Source organism: Thalassophryne amazonica, chromosome 14 (genome assembly GCF_902500255.1).
Source record: "Thalassophryne amazonica chromosome 14, fThaAma1.1, whole genome shotgun sequence".
Lineage (NCBI taxonomy): Eukaryota > Metazoa > Chordata > Actinopteri > Batrachoidiformes > Batrachoididae > Thalassophryne > Thalassophryne amazonica.
In genome coordinates, this window is record NC_047116.1 from 20,361,291 (window position 1) to 20,381,690 (window position 20,400).

At 46.1% G+C, this 20,400-nt stretch overlaps 1 protein-coding gene across 4 annotated transcripts in view; it reads right to left on the reverse strand.

Moving 5' to 3' along the window:
• myo16 (myosin XVI) overlaps positions 1-20,400 on the reverse strand; it is a 236,115-nt gene that overhangs the window by 65,889 nt on the left and 149,826 nt on the right. For all 4 annotated transcript variants that reach the window (XR_004564741.1, XM_034185981.1, XM_034185980.1 and 1 more), the window contains exons 22-26: positions 15,044-15,196; positions 12,719-12,919; positions 4,481-4,556; positions 3,418-3,614; positions 202-282 (exon numbers count right to left, since the gene is read on the reverse strand). Coding sequence is in view for 3 of the 4 variants with exons in the window: in XM_034185981.1 (XP_034041872.1) it covers positions 202-282; positions 3,418-3,614; positions 4,481-4,556; positions 12,719-12,919; positions 15,044-15,196 (708 nt within the window). In the remaining variant the exon portion in view is untranslated. The remainder of the gene's footprint in view (positions 1-201; positions 283-3,417; positions 3,615-4,480; positions 4,557-12,718; positions 12,920-15,043; positions 15,197-20,400) is intronic.

Here is a 20,400-nt window from a genome sequence, read left to right on the forward strand (position 1 = left end):
GTTTAATTTTTTTTTAGTAGGTACACTTATACGTGCGACTTGTAGGCTGGAAAATATGGTAAATGTTTTGAGTCGGCTTCAGTCAAAAGCAAACGACATTACAGCATAAAGGAAGCAGTTAGTTGAAACAGAATCGCAAGTTCAGAGCTGCTTCTGAAACATCGTGCGAGCTCCATCAGAGTGGAAGGAAGTGGTTCTTACCCGCAGCTGAACGCCCACCGTGATTGGACCACATCGCTCCAGACGCTGGAGGAAGGAGCTTGCTCCCTTCTTCTTCATCATCTGAGAATGGAATATAGATTAACGTCAAACGTACAGCTTTAAGCAGAGCTCACGATACATAACTTAAAAAGCTTTGGTGTTTGATGCAGCGAACCGTCCCATTGAACTCCTTCACTGTCAGTACCAATTAATGTGTTTCGTACGCTGTACAGCCTCCACTCTGCACACAACACTTATTGACTTATGCAATACCCAACGTAGTACTGCTGCAGTATTATCTCGTTATAAATTATTGCCGGTAGGACAGGTCGAGTGAGGTGAACGGGGCCTTGTGCGAGCGTCAGAACGAGGTTGCTAATGAACCACAGACTGTAAGCAGGAGTCCTGATGAGGTTACGCAAACAACAAGCCATCCCAAACGCATATGTGCCCCAGTACTCTGTGCTCGCCGAAACACAATGCAGGTAGAGAAGGAGACAGGATGAGGTTGGAATGACTGACGAGGAACGCTTGGTGTATACAGAATGTTGCCGAATGGCTTCTTCACAAGATTATACGATCAAATGTCGGGATAAAAATGTGTAATCACGCTACACTGTGGCTGTGCAAGTGTTTTTCTATCTGTTGGCATGGCTGCACAAACAAAGACAATTCCCAGAGGTTTATATATAGTACGATGGTGGGAAGTAGCTCAAATTAGACTGCCTTTTTTTTTTCCAATATACACTCTTTTTTCCATTGATATGAACAGCAGGCAGCTGTTTATTTGGAAGAAAAAGCTTCTGACAGTTTCAGCTTTTGTCTGAGTGTTAGAATGGGGTTGAAAAGATAGTTTGACACTGTGCATCTGAGCAATATTTGTTTTAAATCATTTGGCCAAATGCAGATCCGCCAACACTTCAAAAAGATTTTGGGGCAGGTATTGTAGATGAGCAAGCGATTTGAAATCCAGAATTTACTTGTGGGACATCAGGGCAGGTGGTGGTGGGGGGTTGGACATAAGATAAGATAAGACTTTATTGATCTCACAGTGGAGAAATTCACATGTTACGTCAGCTCTTAAAATAACACACAAAATGGGTGTGAGTAGAGGAAAATGTGCATCAAACAGCGTGTGCAAGGATAAGCAATAATAATAATACTTGTAGCAATACAATAAAATAAGAAAATGAGGTAGAAATAGAATATATATATATATATATATATATATATATATATATATATATATATATATATATATATATATATATATATATATATAAGTACATATGCATATATAAACATGATTGAAATTTAAAAAAATAGGAGCATCTTATTTGCAATATGTGAAGTATAATTTAGATGTGATAAGGTGACATTAGTGCTGGGATTTGTAAACGAGTTGTTATTGCACATGATTTGTGGACATATTATTGCATGTTGTTATTTCACAGTGTTATTGTACAGTCTGACAGCAGCAGGGAGGAACGACCTGCGGTATCGTTCCTTCTTGCACTCAGGGTGCCTGAAGGAGTTGCTCAGCTCCACTACAGTCCGGTGTAGGGGGTGAGAGGAGTTGTCCATGATGGATTTGAACTTGGCTAACACCCTCCTCTCAGCCACCTCCTCCAGAGAGTCCAGAGGACAGCCCAGGACAGAGCTGGACTTCCTGACCAGACATACGACAAACGGGGCGTCCAATTTTAGTGATTGATCTGGCATCAACACAATCAATGATCTGCTCTTCCCTTCCTGGTTGCCTTTTTCAGAAATTGGTTGTTGTGATACATGGACTCAACATGGATATAGTTGTGAACCTGCAACATTTCTGTCACTGCATGTTTGACGCATTTTATTTGCGCCAAAGAGTGCGCCAATTCAATATCTTGGGTCATATTGGTCTCTCTAACCAGTCAGAGTCTGGTATTATACATCGGGGTCATGTTGTGGACTATGTATGTATGATGTTCCACAGTTTGACTTGATGTTTTGTTCGATGACTCGGTTAGCGGTACAAATTAGTTGTTTTCAGCACTGATGGGAATAACGCCATTAAAATGAATGGCGTTACACACAGCACTATTTTTTCAGTTACTAATTCCGTTACATTTAAGAAGTAACTAGTAACTATAACTAATTATTTTTTAAAAGTAACATGCTCAGCACTTGTTTTCAGAGAGGAAAAAGGGTATCAACTGGTATCGGTGCCAACAGATACGGAAAGTTCCAGTATCAATATAGTATTAGACATGAAAATGTAGTATCCGTGCTATCCCTATTTGCTAGTACAACCAAAGGTGATGGTCACCCCATTGAATCTAGTCTGCTTGAGGTTTCTTCCTAAAAGCATAAAACAAACAAACAAACAAACAAACAAATAAAAAATTACCTGAAGGAGTTTTTCTTACCCCTGTTGCTACTGTGCTTCATCATGGTGTGTTTAAACCGAACTTGAATGTCACATCTTGGGTCGACTTATGCTGTGATTTGGTGCCATACAAATAAACTGAATTGTGCAACGTGCTTGCTAGTGTATACACAAGCCCTGTCCTGAATATAGCTTTGAACATTACGAAGCATTTGTTGTGAAACAGTTGATGGCTTGATGTCTTCCTTTTGTGCTCCTCTAGAAAAAAATAGGTAACAACCCAAGATAGGTGTACACTTTGCCCAGACTATACCTAGGGATAAAGTAAGCTTGTGTGTTTGATACACTGGGTGTATTCAGGGCTATACCTCACGGTATTAATTAGGGTATGCTATTCCTGTTTCTGCTGAAATGCTACACCTGCCCCAAGGAAGTGTATGAGTCCACATGGACAGGAGGTCAGTCCATCAGGGGCTACTTCCTCAGCAAAAGCCAATACCCGTTTATGACTGGGTGGACTGAGGTGTCTTATCTAAGGACACAGACGGGTAACGTGGCCAGAACTTCAAACCAGGTCTACTTATTGGTAGCTCAACTTCTGTTTCTGAGTCCAAAATATACCCTTGGGTGTAAAGCTGACCTGGGTTATACCCTGGAGTATGTTTTGGTAGGGATTAATCCGGTTTGTTACACCTGCACTGGACAAGAAAAATGTGTCGTGCTCAGCAGGGAGACATCTACTTATGAAGCCTAGAAACCCATTTGGAGTCACTGATACTGAGCAGGAGGTTTGAAGGATAGTTTATGGGAGGTACTGCACTCTTGACACTGCAAATACGGTACTGTACCTTGCTAAGGTCAGGGTACCTCCGCGGCTGTTGGAGGACAATGGCGGCATTACTCGGGGAGGCCAAAGACATCCTGCGGAGCAACAAGGCAGCTTTGGGCCCCCTCAGCCCTACACGACCCTGGGCTGCTGGCACCAGAGAACCAGTCTGAGTCAGCTTGGACTGGAAGAGCTGCTGCAGTAACACACTCTCACTGGCTGCAGGGCACAAAGCACATAAACAAAAAGGGGGGAAGAACGGTGAAAAGGAGCAAGAGGATTGGTGGAAATAAGGGGGTGGATGAGGGAAAGGAAAGGATGAAGCATCAGAAAGAAAAAAAAGGTAAGTAAGAATGGAGAGGAAGAAAACAAGAAAGGGAAGACTCTTCACCAGGGAGGAGGCAAAAAGTTCAGTTCCATGTAAACAATCATCCGTAACAACGAGCGCATTCAGAAGGCCAAACAACACGTGTGTGTGCGCGAATGTGGGCATCTCATCTCAGAAGACCAGAGAGGAAAGAAAGCATAAGCAAAACCAGAGAGCTGGACTCATTTCGGGGCGTAATTACTCATACCTCGAACAGCAATTGTCTTTTCATTTCAAATCGATCTTTGCCAGCTCTCGACTCCGGCCTCAGAGCCCCCCCCGGCCTTCCTACCAGCCTTAAAACATGAGAACGCAGAGGGACAGTCGAGGAGGAGAAATTTATACGCATCAGTGTGCGGATGAAAGGCGGCGAGACATCGAGTCGTCAGACAGAAGGACAACTGCCAAGTGTGAGTGAAGGGCTCGCCTTTAGAAGATTAGCTTCATCATGGAAATTACAGCAATTAGGCTGCTGGAAGCAAAGCGAGCCTGGCGCTCACACAGTGGCTGCCTGTGTCCCGCTAACCACAACACCCGACATCTGGCACCTTCTATAGACAATATACACACTGCCGGTGCTGTCTGCTGCTTATGGGATAAAACACACAAACACAACCACACGGACACAAAGTGTGGTTTTGTGCGCTGTTATTTTTGACTGGAGGACATCTTTGTGATGGAGAAGGTCAACGTGCTCAAATATTCATCGGGTACTTACACTTCAGCGTAAACAAGAGATTCTGAGGGAGAGAGTCTTTGTTTCTGATCAGGGATCCCGTGAGGTCATAAGAAATCTGCCGGAGAAAAACAGCACACAGAATATTTAGGAATAAATTGACCTTGACCGATGTTGTGGTGGAAGTGCAGGCGGTGTGTGTGTGTGTGTCCCTTTGACTCTCAAGGTATGTTATTACCACCAACATTGCAATGCGTGTCTTTGGAAATTACAAACTGAAATTTAGGTAGTTTGATGTAGTTTCTGTACTTTCTAATTTCAGTTCATTGCAATTAGGGTGATACAACAAACTGAGAAAAAAAGTAGAATTTTAGAGTTTGTTTGTCTGTTTGTCCATCGACTTCCACTCAGGTCCCCACGGACGAGTTCCACTAAACTTGGTATGTGAATGAAAGTCAAGGTCACTGGGGTCAAACTTCAAAAATTTTGATTTTCACTCCAATTTGGAACACATATGTAGGTGAGTTCTGGAATTACCCAGAGTTAAGACAAATTTGCCAAAGGTCAGCAGGTTAGGTTAGGATAAGGTTATCAAGGTCAAAGTTAAAATTTTTGGATTTTTACTCCAATTTGTACCAAACTTGGCACATATGTGGAGTTGGGTTCTGGAATGTCAATCATTGGGGCCAAGCGAGGTCATATCTGCCTCTCTGTTTGTGGCCCTGCTCATCTCAGGTCCTTTGGCTGACGTCTATGAAAGTTGGGGTGTCAGTGAAGGTTGACCCTCAAACTGAATTTAAAAAAACATTTTTTTTGCAAAGGTCAAAGAATTTGATTTCCAACCTGATTTGGATTAAATGTGAGAATCATTTGGGTGAATTAAGTGTGCAAACGTCTGACTTGTAGAGCATTAATATCTGTACACACTTACTCCATTCAAGGGCCATGGGGGCTGGTGCTCATCTCAGTAGTCACAGGGTGAGAAGCTGTTCAAATCCTGGACAGGACACCAGTCCATCACAGGACCACATATAGACGGACACATTGACACTTGCACTCATGATCAATTTAAAGTTCCCAATTCGCCTAACTTGTATGTCTTTGGAAGTGGGAGGAAGCCAAAACACCCAGAAGGAACCCACGTGAACAGGAATAGAACATGCAAATTCCACACAGATAAGTCCAAGTGGGAAATGATCCCACAACGTTCTTGCTGTGGGGCAACAGAGCTAACCACAAATCCACCATGTCAACCACACAATTTTATTTATTTTATACAAACGTATGTCTGTGTGTGTGTGTGTGTGTGTGTGTGTGGGGATGGGGATGGGTGTGAGGGTGAGGGGTTATTACAGTTAACAGCCTCACTGAGAACACTGAGAACCAACACATAACAAGTACAGTGTCTTCTCAACATTTCCCAAAGGCAATAACACGCCCGTGTGTTTTGCTGATATGGATGGTGTTCTACAGCTCACAAAGTCACATATTGTGTTCTTTCCACCAGCACAAAATATTTTTAAATCACATAAATGGAAACAAGATAGATAAGGCTGACTAATTTTGGACTATCCATATCTTTATTAATACAGAAGACAAATGACTGTCATGCAGCGCTTGTTTGCAGAACAATTTACTGATTTATACTGAATTCTAAGTTTAAATGGTTCATGTTGCACAATATTGCTTTTCTCAGTGTACCTTTATTTCAGCACTGATATGCAAAGCAGGTGTCTCAGTGGGATAATGAGTTGGGTTATTAATGTGTCTTAGTCCATGCAGAGGTAAATGGGTACCCACTCAGCTGATTTATTTAAACCCTATGTACCGGCAGGATACAGGACTGCTCTGTGTTCCAAGGGTGAAGAAAAAGTCTGCAGGACAGAGAGCCTTCTCATACCGTGCCCCTGTCTTGTGGAATGGTGTTGTGTGGGCCGCCAGAAGAGGAGGTACTGCTGGCCCACCACCAGAGGGCGCTCTGCCTGAAGTGCGGGCTTCAGGCATGAGAGGGCGCTGCCGCCACAGACACAACCGGGAGTGACAGCTGTCACACATCAACTCATGACAGCTGTCACCCATCATTTCATCACTCATAAAAGCCGGATGTCATCTCCACCTCGCTGCCGAGATATCATCTACCTGTGAAGGTAATTCTCTGCTTAACTGAAAACACTGACTAACAGTCTGAACTTCTTTGCAGCCGTTTTCCTGTAAGTGTTTCCTTATCTGTGGGATTGGCGTTTGGTGTGATCAACGACGGCTTCACTTCACACCCCAACCAGATAAGTTGTTGACAGGAGCTGCACGTGTGTGTGATTAGAGGTGGAGGTGACTTTCCACCTTCTGACTGTTTTTGTTACTGGGTGTGCACACACCCACATCTCACTGTTTGTGCTCCTCGCCAGCAGTACCAGATCCGACAGTCGGGGACGGTGATCACCTGGGAATTCGGGACTTGGCGGCTCCAGTATTCTCCGGGTTCTGTGGCGGTGGAAATCGTGTGGTTCCGGCTCTTATCAGGACAGACGTCTTCTATCCTCGAGCCTGCCCACACGTCACCTTGGTGTATTGACTGCTGTCAGATTCTGTGATTGTCTGTATCATCGTTGTGCACATTCACAACATTAAATTGTTACCTTTTGGCTCATCTATTGACCGTTCATTTGCGCCCCCTGTTGTGGGTCTGTGTCACTACACTTTCCCCAACAGGATATCTCGGCCAACGTCATGGATCAAGAGGGGTGTCAACCATCTGTTGGACAGCCAATGGAAGAGCAGGGTGCACAGGCGTCGGCTGGAGGCGTGATTGGTGAGTTGCAGCACATCCTCACCGCCTTTACCGCTCGGATGGACCTGATGACCGAGCAAAACATCATCCTTAATCGCAGGATGGAGGCTCTCACCGCGCAGGTGGAAGCGCGCGCTCAGGGCGCTGCTGCAGCTCCTCCTCCTGCCGACCCGGTGCCGAATACAGAAATTCCACTGGTCATTCAACGACCCCCCCCACCATCCCCTGAAGCATACATAAGCCCCCCAGAGCCGTACGGAGGTTGTGTGGAGACATGCGCGGACTTTCTTATGCAGTGTTCGCTCGTCTTTGCACAGCGTCCCGTGATGTACGTGTCTGACGCCAGTAAGGTGGCTTACGTGATTAATTTGCTTCGAGGTAAGGCACGCGCTTGGGCTACAGCGCTTTGGGAACAAGGTTCACGGCTCCTTGCCTCTTATACTGGGTTTGTGAGGGAGCTCAGAACTGTTTTTGATCACCCCAACAGAGGCGAAACCGAGTCTACCGTGCTGATGTTAATGAGACAGGGGCGCCGGAGCGCAGCCGAATATGCAGTCGACTTCCGCATCACGGCTGCGAGATCCGGCTGGAATATCACTGCGCTCCGCGCCGCCTTCATAAACGGACTGTCGTCGGTCCTGAAGGAGCACCTGGTGGCTAAGGAGGAACCGCGGGATTTGGCTGAGCTTATCGATTTGGTTATACGATTGGACAATCGGTTAGAAGAACGCCGACGGGAGCGAGGCGAAGGGCGTGGTCAGGCACAAGCCGTCCCTCTTCCTCCCGGGTCCGAAAGAGAGCCGTCTTCCCCACGCTCCACAGCCACAGCGCTCCGTGTGGCTACAGCTCCCCCTGCTGACGATGCTAGGGACACGAGCAAGGCCACATTCAGACAGAGGAGGCTGATCCGCGGGGAGTGCTTTGTCTGCGGCTCGAGTGAGCATCAGCAGAGAGTCTGCCCCAAACGGTCAAAACACAAACGCCCGCCCTTAGAGACTGGGCTGAGGGGGGGTCAAAACATTCACATGGGTCATACACATCTTTCAACACGACTCCTAGTTACAATCCTGAGTGGGGATTTAACCCTTCAAGCCCCAGCACTGGTGGACACGGGGTCAGAAGGGAATCTGCTGGATAGCAGATGGGCAAGGGAGGTAGGGCTCCCTCTGGTGGCGCTTTCTTCGCCAGTGAAGGTGCGCGCATTAGATGGCACTCCTCTCCCTTTTATCACACACAAGACACTACCTGTAACCCTGGTAGTGTCTGTGAATCACCGGGAGGAGATTGAGTTTTTTGTAACTCCTTCTACCTCCCGCGTGATTTTGGGTTTCCCATGGATGATTAAACACAATCCCCCCGGATTGATTGGCCATCTGGGGTTGTGGCTCAGTGGAGCGAAACCTGCCACCGGAATTGTTTAGGATCCTCGGTTCCTCCCGGGGTAAACGCTAATGAGGTTAAAGTCACTCCCAATCTGACGGCGGTGCCGGTTGAGTACCACGATCTTGCTGATGTCTTCAGCAAGGATCTGGCGCTCACCCTTCCCCCGCACCGTCCGTACAAGTGTGCCATTGATTTGGTCCCGGGCGTTGAGTTCCCGTCCAGCAGGCTGTACAATCTCTCACGTCCCGAGGGCGAATCAATGGAGACCTACATCCGGGACTCATTAGCTGCCGGGTTGATCCGGAATTCCACCTCCCCGATGGGTGCAGGTTTCTTTTTTGTGGGCAAGAAAGATGGCGGACTCCGTCCATGCATTGATTACAGGGGGCTGAACGACATAACGGTTCGTAATCGATACCCTTTACCCCTGTTGGATTCAGTGTTCACGCCCCTGCATGGAGCCCAAATTTTCACCAAACTGGACCTCAGGAATGCGTACCACCTGGTTCGGATCCAGAAGGGAGACGGATGGAAGACGGCATTCAACACCCCATTAGGTCATTTTGAGTACCTGGTCATGCCGTTCGGCCTCACTAACACCCCTGCAACGTTCCAAGCTTTGGTTAATGACGTCTTGCGGGACTTCCTGCACCGATTCGTCTTCGTATATCTGGATGACATACTCATCTTTTCCCCGGACCCTGAGACTCATGTCCAGCATGTACGTCAGGTCCTGCAGCGGTTGTTGGAGAACTGGCTGTTTGTGAAGGGTGAGAAGCGTGAGTTTCACCGCACCTCTTTGTCCTTCCTGGGGTTCATCATCTCCTCCAACTCCGTCGCCCCTGATCCGGCCAAGGTTGCGGCGGTGAGAGATTGGCCCCAACCAACAAGCTGTAGGAAGCTGCAACAGTTCCTCGGCTTCGCAAATTTCTACAGGAGGTTCATTAAGGGCTAGAGTCAGGTAGTTAGCCCCCTGACAGCCCTGACTTCTCCAAAAGTCCCCTTCACCTGGTCGGATCGGTGCGAAGCCGCGTTCAAGGAGTTGAAACGCCGGTTCTCGTCTGCACCAGTTCTGGTGCAGCCCGACCCTAGCCGCCAGTTCGTGGTTGAAGTGGACGCCTCGGACTCAGGGATAGGAGCCGTGCTATCCCAGAGCGGAGAGACCGATAAGGTTCTTCACCCGTGTGCCTACTTTTCTCGCAGTTTGACCCCAGCTGAACGGAACTATGACGTCGGCAATCGAGAACTCCTTGCGGTGAAAGAGGCTCTTGAGGAGTGGAGACACCTGTTGGAGGGAGCGTCTGTGCCGTTCACGGTTTTCACTGACCATCGGAACCTGGAGTATATCAGGACCGCCAAGCGGCTGAACCCCAGGCAAGCCCGCTAGTCACTGTTCTTCGGGCATTTTGACTTCCGAATCACCTACCGTCCCGGGACCAAGAACCAGAGATCGGATGCCTTGTCCCGGGTGCATGAAGATGAGGTCAAGACTGAGCTCTCGGATCCACCGGAGCCCATCATTCCGGAGTCCATTATCGTGGCCACCCTCACCTGGGACGTGGAGAAGACCGTCCGGGAGGCCCTGGCACGGAGCCCGGACCCCGGAACTGGACCAAAGAACCGTTTATACATCCTACCAGAGGCCAGCGCTGCAGTCTTGGACTTCTGTCACGGGTCCAAGCTCTCCTGTCATCCAGGGGTGCGTAGGACCGTGGCAGTTGTCCAGCAGCGCTTCTGGTGGGCGTCCATGGAGGCCAACATCTGGGAGTACGTCCAGGCCTGCACCACCTGTGCCAGGGGCAAGGCAGACCACTCCAAGACACAAAGACTTCTGCAACCGCTTCCGGTGCCTCGTCGCCCCTGGTCTCACATTGGCCTGGACTTTGTCACGGGCCTCCCGCCGTCCCAGGGCATGACGACCATCTTCACGATAGTGGACCATTTCTCCAAGGCGGCCCACTTCGTGGCCCTCCCGAAGCGCCCTACGGCCCAGGAGACAGCAGACCTCCTGGTCCACCATGTCGTACGTCTGCATGGGATACCAACTGACATTGTCTCGGACCATGGTCCTCAGTTCTCCTCACAGGTTTGGAGGAGTTTCTGCAGAGAACTGGGGGCCAACGTGAGCCTCTCATCCGGGTATCACCCTCAGACGAATGGACAGGCAGAGCGGGCCAACCAAGAACTTGAACAGGCCCTCCGCTGTGTTACATCCGCGCACCCGTCGGCCTGGAGTCACCATCTGGCCTGGATCGAGTACGCCCATAACAGCGAGGTGTCCTCTGCCACCAGCCTCTCCCCATTTGAGGTGTGTCTGGGGTGTCATTGTTCCCCATGGTGGAGGGAGAGGTCGGTGTGCCCTCGGTCCAGGCCCACCTGCGAAGATGCCGTCGGGTGTGGCGCACCGTCCGTTCTGCCTTGTTGAAGGCCCGGACGAGGGCTAAGGCCCATGCAGACCGCCGGCGTTCCCCGGCCCCTGCTTACCAGCCCGGGCAGGAGGTGTGGCTTTCAACGAAGGACATCCCCCTCCAAGTGGACTCACCCAAACTCAAGGACACGTATATTGGTCCATTCAAGATCCTCAAAGTCCTCAGTCCGGCCGCAGTGAAGCTCCAACTCCCAGCTTCACTGCGGGTCCACCCGGTTTTTCATGTTTCCCGGATCAAGCCACACCACACCTCACCCCTCTGTGCTCCCGGACCGGCGCTGCCTCCTGCCCGGATCATCGATGGGGAGCCTGCATGGACGGTTCGCAGGCTCCTGGACGTCCGTCGGAAGGGGCGGGGGTTTCAGTATCTGGTGGACTGGGAGGGGTATGGACCTGAAGAACGCTCCTGGGTGAAGAGGAGCTTCATCCTGGACCCGGACCTCCTGGCCGACTTCTACCGACGTCACCCGGACAAACCTGGTCGGGCGCCTCCTGGCGCCCATTGAGGGGGGGGTCCTGTTGTGTGGGCCACCAGAAGAGGAGGTACTGCTGGCCCACCACCAGAGGGCGCCCTGCCTGAAGTGCGGGCTTCAGGCACGAGAGGGCGCTGCCGCCACGGACACAACCGGGAGTGACAGCTGTCACACATCAACTCATGACAGCTGTCACCCATCATTTCATCACTCCATAAAAGCCGGATGTCATCTCCACCTCGCTGCCGAGATATCATCTACCTGTGAAGGTAATTCTCTGCTTAACTGAAAACACTGACTAACAGTCTGAACTTCTTTGCAGCCGTTTTCCTGTAAGTGTTTCCTTATCTGTGGGATTGGCGTTTGGTGTGATCAGTGACGGCTTTGCTTCACACCCCAACCAGATAAGTGGTTGACAGGAGCTGTACGTGTGTGTGATTAGAGGTGGAGGTGACTTTCCACCTTCTGACTGTTTTTGTTACTGGGTGTGCACACACACACATCTCACTGTTTGTGCTCCTCGCCAGCAGTACCAGATCCGACAGTCGGGGACGGTGATCACCTGGGAATTCGGGACTTGGCGGCTCCAATATTCTCCGGGTTCTGTGGCGGTGGAAATCGTGTGGTTCCGGCTCTTATCAGGACAGGCGTCTTCTATCCTCGAGCCTGCCCACACGTCACCTTGGTGTATTGACTGCTGTCAGATTCTGTGATTGTCTGTATCATCGTTGTGCACATTCACAACATTAAATTGTTACCTTTTGGCTCATCTATTGACCGTTCATTTGCGCCCCCTGTTGTGGGTCCGTGTCACTACACTTTCCCCAACAAATGGTCTCCCGGCCTCAATAAGACGTTCAGATTCTGTGAAGACTTTTAAGAACAGATTAAAGACACATTTTTTTCCTCAGTCCTATGGTTAGAATGTTGTGCTAGCATCCTTTTTTGAACTCTGGCCCCAATAGGTCACAGGGCCTGCATAGGACTTACTTGCTTCTTCTTTTTCTACCTTTAATGGTTAAATGCTTGTTAGGGTTTCATGTTGAACATCTGCAAACCCCACCTACTGTTTATGTATGCAGACTCAACTTTGCTACTAAAAACAAGCAGTGGTGGTCTAGATGACCACCAGACCTAGGTTTTGGTAATGAAACAAACAGACAAACAAGGCCAACTCAATATAATACACTTCTGCAGAATCAACATACCTGTCCAGCGTAGTGGCTGACAGTAAATGCTGGACCCTGGTCTTTGGGTGGAGGGTTCCCATTTCCATCCTTGGTGGTGAGAGAGATGCCAGGAGTTGGGTTGGACTCGAGCTGTGCTGACAGCCGCTTGTACAGTGTATGTTCTGCTGATCGCAGGCTCTGGCTCTCCTCGTCTACTACACTCAGCAGACCCTGAGGCTTCTGGATGGGAAGACAGAAAGTTGGCCATACCAAACATACTGCCATACCAAATAAATCTGTCACATTCACATACAGATCCAGTTTCGAGGGTAGCCTTTGGGGTATTTGTCTTTTTTCCCATTCAACACTGCTGGTACAAAGCATTATTTGCCATTTTTGTTCTGTGTGTGTATATATATGTTGGGGGGGGGGGGGTGCTGCTAGAGCACAAGCCATGGAGTACGAGCACTGCGCAACTTTCACTTTATTCTCAAATTGACATGTTATCCTTTGTTAGACTGCCATAGCAGAGTAATTAAACACCTTCAACAACAGTTAGGAATATTCTTGAGGCATCTAAGGTCAGAAAATATAAGAACTGAAGACCCACCAGCACCGGGCTCAACTCATCCTCACCACAGAGTTTCTCAAGAAAACGATTTCTGTCTAATAAATATATGTGGCCCCAACTGAAATAAAGTGCATCCATGCAAGATGATTTAATTTAATTTAGTTGGGGCTACATATATTTATTTGATGGAAAGCCTGTCCATAATTTAATGGAGTTCATCCAATGAGTCATTTGTTTGAGTGATACACTCAAAAAACTGACTCATTGGATTGGACTCCATCTAATAAATATATGTAGCCCCAACTCAAATAAAGTGCATCCATGCAAGATAATTTAATTTAATTTAGTTGGGGCTATATATATTTATTTGATGGAAAGCCTGTCCATAATTTAATGGAGTTCATCCAATGAGTCATTTGTTTGAGTGATACACTCAAAAACTGACTGATTGGATTGGACTCCATCTAATAAATATATGTAGCCCCAACTCAAATAAAGTGCATCCATGCAAGATAATTTAATTTAATTGGGGCTATATATATTTATTTGATGGAAATCTTGTCCATAATTGAATGGAGTTCATCCAATGAGTCATTTGTTTGAGAGATACACTCAAAAAACTGACTGATTGGATTGGACTCCATCTAATAAATATATGTATCCCCAACTCAAATAAAGTGCACCCATGCAATAAATATATGTAGTCTAAACTAAATTAAATTACATTATATTGCACAGATGTGCTTTATTTGAGTTGTGGCTACATATATTTATTAGATGGAAATCCTGTACATAATTGAATTGAGTTCATCCAATGAGCCATTTTTTTGAGTGCACTCACGAAACTTATCTTTCTTTGAAAACATGTATATGGAGTTGATGGAAGGTGGAAAAAAAATCATCATTTTAATTGTAAAGCAGACAGACTACAGCAACACACACTCAGTGCAACGCGGAATGACGGCTGTGATTGGGGTGGCCAGGATTTACAGTGAGGTGGCCATGGCCCTGCCTGACCACCCCACTGCTCCGCCTATGCATATTGGATTGTTATATACATCACACAAACAACTACTGACTTAATTTTCACCAAATTCAGGAGAAAGCTGGTTCTGACATGAAATAGAAAATATGAAATTTTAGGGTGGATCTGCAAAAAAGGCTCAAAGGGAAGAAAAGTTTTGTTTTGTCCTTCATTTCTGCAAGGATGAGAACATGCAAACACTGAATATGGCAATTTGGAAAGTTTGGCAGTTGTGAAACAACAATTTAAGAACAACAACAGCAGCAGGAAAAAAAACCCTGTGTACTGCTGTCAGCATAAATAAGTTGAAATCCGATCTGAGGTTCAGAACATGTTCAGAATCTTAAAAAAGAAATACATTTGGATGATCATAAAAATGTAACAGGATTCTCTTCTTATATAAACCCACATTTAAATCTCCAAAATTGATCGGTTGATTAGAATCACAGTCAGAATAGCTTTTATTTACCAAGTATCCACAGGATACAAGGAATCTGACATCGGTTTGAGTTGCACTCTCTCTGTATGGGCACGTGTAAATATACACTAAACGCTGAATAATACACGGTAAAGAAAATGTGCAAGTAAAATAAAATGTGCAATAGTTCGAGAGTAATTAAACATACTTGATGGAGATAAATTTATGAGTTTAACTAAGCTGTGATTTTGTGCTTCACTGTTTTTTTTTTTTTTTTTTTTTTTTTAACATCAGAAGACACAGTCTCCCTGAACTGGACTGGACTGGACCTGAATCAGTACTGAACAGTACCTGGAGAAAGAAGTCCAGAAGTGCCGGCTGGTTGCCATGGGAGCGCGGGGTCTCTATGGCGATGCCCTCCTGCAGACACTCAGCTTCCTCCTGCTGAAACAGCACCTCCGAGACGTACGTCCTCAGCCGCTCGTTGGTGATGTTTACACACAGCTGTAACACACACACACACACCTTTAGTGTCACGCACCTCACTGCACATGACGCAGAACAGCAGCACAAGTACAAAAACACAAACAGAACTCAAACAGCTGTGACAGAAAATGAGAAACAATTGGACCAATAACTCATGCAACACACACGACCCAGATGGTCTGAGGACTCTCCACAGGGGTCCCCCCTGTGTGTCATACACAGAAAAGCAGGGCTTGGAACCTTCCACTGTGTGTTCCTGTAACTCATCCGTACAAAGGAAGTAATCAGATGATTTTCCTGTGTGTATGGCACAAGCAACAATAAATAATGCAACTATTACTCATTGTTTCATTGTCACAGGAGATGTATCAGATCATCATGATACACATAATACTAGGGGAGCTATGACCACTACCTTTGCACCCCCCCAGCACTAAACCAAACCAACTTTTTTAGGTTCCTTAGATGACCTCAAAACACAATCAGGTTGTTCCCAAAATAAAAACTGGCCTCAAGCCAGTTAACCAAGATGGTGTCCAAGATGGCCGCCAAAATAGGGGTTTCACTAAAACACCTTTAAACAACATCTAAACAATTTAAATATCACAGAGATTCAATGATAAGGGTCTATTGGTGGCCATTTTGGACGCCATGTTGAATCTTAAACCCATGAATGAATTTAGTTTAGGCACAAATGAGTTTGCTGTGACCTGCAATGGTCTTCCCATTGAATCTCTGTGATATTTAAGTTGTTTATATGTTGTTCAAAGGTGTTTTAGTGAAAAACCCTATTTTGGTGGCCATCTTGGACACCATCTTGGATAACTGGCTTGAGGCCAGTTTTTATTTTTTGGGAACATCCTGATTGTGTTTTGGGGTCATAGCTCTCCTAATATAAGATGTGCAAGTAAGGATGGTTTGGAGACAAAGACAGAGAGGTGAGACTGAGATGGTTTGGATGTGCAGAGGAGGAACAAAGGCAGGAGAAGAGGGAGGCCAAAGAGGAGGTTCTGGGATGTGGTGATGCAGGACTTGCAGGTGGTTTGTGAGACAGAAAAACCACAGCAGAGGACAGGGTAAGATGAAGACACTAGACAGATGATCTGCTGTAATGGGAGCAGCCAAGGAAGAAGAATAAAGCAACACATTCAATGTCTTAAACTCTGCAGAGTGGATGGTGCGAAGCAATCCACAATATTTTTCCTAATCAACAGTCAGAGCAAAACGTGTCCACTGATTGTCTTCAGTGCAATGTCTTCACTGTCATTCAGTGCAAAAACAGGAGGATCCAAAAGAAGAAGACTGTACACATGTGAGCCTCTGCTCTGTTCCAGGTCTCCTTCTGCATTTATATTCCGCATATTCGTGCCAAACATGTTGAAATCAAAGACGGCTTTAATCACAACCTTTCCTTCCTCTCAGACCATGTCCAGAGCCACATGAGGAGGAGAGTCTTGGCGGTGAATCACTTAAGACATATTGTTTGCTTTAGTGAGTCTGACCCCCACTGTTGTGTCAGTCCGACGTATGTGCACGGCTATCTGGAGCTTTTCAGCAATGAATCAAGCGTGTAAAAACACACGAGAATCGAACCAAGATCTCGTTTCACAGCTCTGCATCCAATGTGGAAACGGATCACAAAGCTTTTAAGTGATGAGAAAGTTACCCTTTAAAATATGGTGATACTAAAGAGCATGTCCCACTTTTAGGCCCCAGCCCACTGCTTGACAAACATTTTCTTCACTCTGTCTCTTCTTTTTCTTCACCAACATCTCGTCCGTTAACAGGCTCCGTCCCGGTAGGTGGCTGATTGACTGAACTCATTAACAAAGCGCTGAGCAGGTACAACACAACCCTAACAAACAGAGCTCTAATTAACAGGCGCTAATGACCACGATCACGCCGCGCACGTGAAGCAGCCTGTGTGTGTTTACGAGTGTGCAAACATGTCAAAATCTAAGAGTCTGTGTGTCCCGGTGTCGCAGACCCAACGGTCCGTCCTGCTTTCACTGTGCATGCGTCATTAGCCGCGGTTTACCGATTATCACCTCGTTTCTGCTTCAAACTGCACTCCAGTCATCATCTATCACAGTGACAGATATCTGAAGCGTTTGTGCAACAATCATTTCCACATAAATTCAGCGTTATTTCATCATAACATACGCGATCAGAGCGCTGCAGCTACACAAGCTGCTAGCTGACGCGTTCACTGCGCGTTGATTATTTCAAAGCGTCAGTATCACATCCTTTCTGCTTAAAGTGGCCTTGTTTCTGATAAAAACTGACTTTAGAATGATTTAAGAGGTTTCACCTTGTCATCTGATGGTTAATAATCCCATTAATCCATTTGATCACTTTGGGTGTAGAGACTCTGTTTCCGAGGAGCTGCTGAGCTACAAAATGATGCATACGCAGTGGAGGCAGGGCAGACCAATATTTGGGGGGGACCGTTCGGTCTGCGATACCGGCAGTGCCCCCACAGCTACTGTCCAACATGACCACATTGTCCTCCTCCTCTTCCTCTTCTCTTTTTGGCAGTGTTGATTGTGATTTAGTGACCGTGTGGCCTTAGTGTGTAAATACTAACAAGGGGCACGGAGGGGTGAAGCCGACACCACCTCAAACAGTTTATATTTTATCCCTGTTTGTTCCCTAAAGCACACGCTTTACCACAGTGTGGATGTGGAACGTTCACTCCCTTAGCTAGCATTCCGGATTTCACACACTAACCATACTCCAAATTTCCTTTGTGCATGTGATAAGATTGTTCCCTGTGACAAGCCCAGACATGTGCAGCAGGTAGCAGACCGGTATATTACGCAAGCAAAAAACATTACTTTATCTACTGAACTGGTGCGCCAAAGATAAAACCAACGTTTGATCGCTTTTTCCTCAACATATGTCCACTGAATCTGTAGATTTATAAGATGATAGTATTTATTATTTTTAGCACTTTATCAAACTTAACTGCTAGGATAGGCTCCAGCCCTCCTGGGACACTTAATTGGAGTAAGCGGGTATAAAAATGGATGGATGGATTATCAAACTGGATGGGATGGACTTTGGTCAGTCAATCAATCAACCAACCAATCAATCAATCAATCAATCAATCAATCAAACAAACAGTCAATCAATGAGGCTTTTTCATGGTCTGGGAATTAGATATAAAAGACAACAGATCTGTTCTGAAGAACTGTTGAATTGGGTATGGTGAGTAGAATCTTCCAGATTGGACCCAGTAAAAATAAATCATCGCTGGTGCCCTCTGACCTCCTGCAAGAGGGATATGAGCTGAAGTAATTTTGTAAATATTTTGGATGATTTGGTGTTGAATAATTGCACAACAAATGTTGATTTTTAATGCTCAGAATGGATTTCACACAGAAAATGTAAGCTATGGTCTTTGTCCTCTGAACTCCTGTAAGAGCGCTATGACATGAACGTCTATCCCAAATATATTCATTTGGGATATTTATTTGGGATTCTGAATTCTTAGATAAATTTGGTGCGTTCATCTCTAACTTGTCAACTAGTGCAGATAACATTCTGATCATTGGTGACTTTAATGACTCTGCAAATCATTTATGGAAATTGTGGATGCTTTAGGATTTCGGCAATGCATTCGGGACTTGACGCACATTAGTGGAAATACCCTGGATCTGATTCTCACATGTGGTATGGCTGTCACAAATATTGACATCATGCCTCTTACATCAGTGGTCTCTGATCACTCACTTATTAAGTTTACAGTTTCGCTGCCATGTTTAGTGGAACACCAACCTTATTTATCACTACGGCGATGCATCAACTCCTCAACTAAGACTGAACTTGAAGCTGGACTGCCTGATGTCTTAGCTTCACATCTGGCAAATACCCATTCAGTAGACAGACTTGTGGATAGTTTAAACTCAGTGCTCCAAATTACACTCAACATGATTGCGCCACCTGTGTTAAAACTGTGCTCCCCCAAAACACAGTCACCTTGGTTCAGTGATTACCTGCGTGACCTCAAGCATAAGGCAAGGGGTCTGGAATGGAAATGGAGTTGTTAAAAATTATAAGTATTCCACCTTGCGTGGCATGATGCTATCTTACGCTATAAGGATGCATTATTGGCTACAAAGTGGACCTATTACTCTGATTTGATCAACAAAAACAAGCATAACTCAAAGTTCTTGTTCGACACGGTGGCAACACTTATTCATGGACAGCCACCTGTAGTTTGCCCTCCTTTTACAGCACAAGATTTCCTGGATTACTTTGAGAAGAAAATAAAAGACATTAGGTTAAACATATCCCAGCATGCCTTAACCCAGCCACAATACCCTGCTACTGAGGTGGGCGCCATTACTGAGGTCTTACCTAGAATTACAGAATTTGACAGTATCTCACTAGGCATGTTGACGAAACTCATAATGTCAACAAAAAGCACAACCTGTTTATTTGATCCTATACCAACAAAATGTTTAAGGACCTGTGGCCCAAGAGTGGGCCACAGGTCCAAGAGTGGGCCACATGAACAGATCCAGAAGTCTTTAACTTCTAGATCTGTTCCTAAATGTTTCAAATCTGCAGTAATTAAACCATTACTTAAGAAACCTAATCTTGACCCTAGTGTATTGAAAAACTATCGGCTGATATCAAATCTATCATTTTGCTCTAAAATTCTGGAGAAAGTGGTGTCACGGCAGCTTGTGGACTATCTTACTGAGAATAATCTCTTTGAGCCACTGCAGTCTGCTTTTAGAAAATAACATTCCACAGAGATGGCTCTCACTAAAGTGGTGAATGATCTTCTGCTTACAGTGGATTCGGACACCACTACGGTTCTGGTGCTGTTAGATCTCAGTGCTGCATTTGATACCGTAGATCATCATATTCTACTTGAAAGGCTGGAAAATCATTTTGGGATTACTGGGAGTGCCCTTGCATGGCTGATGTCATACTTGACCAGTTGTTCTCACTGTGTTTTGTACAGTAACACTACCTCTAACCTTAGTGACATGAAATTTGGGGTTCTACAGGGGTTCGTCTTAGGCCCCCTGCTTTTCTCCCTTTATATAGCACCCATTGGGCACATATTGCGGCATTTTGCGATTACCTTTCACTGCTATGCTGATGATACTCAGTTATACATGCCGATAACTGCTGGTAATCTCGTTCACATAAAATCTTTACAAGATTGCCTTGCATCAGTGAGAAGTTGGATGTCTTGAAACTTC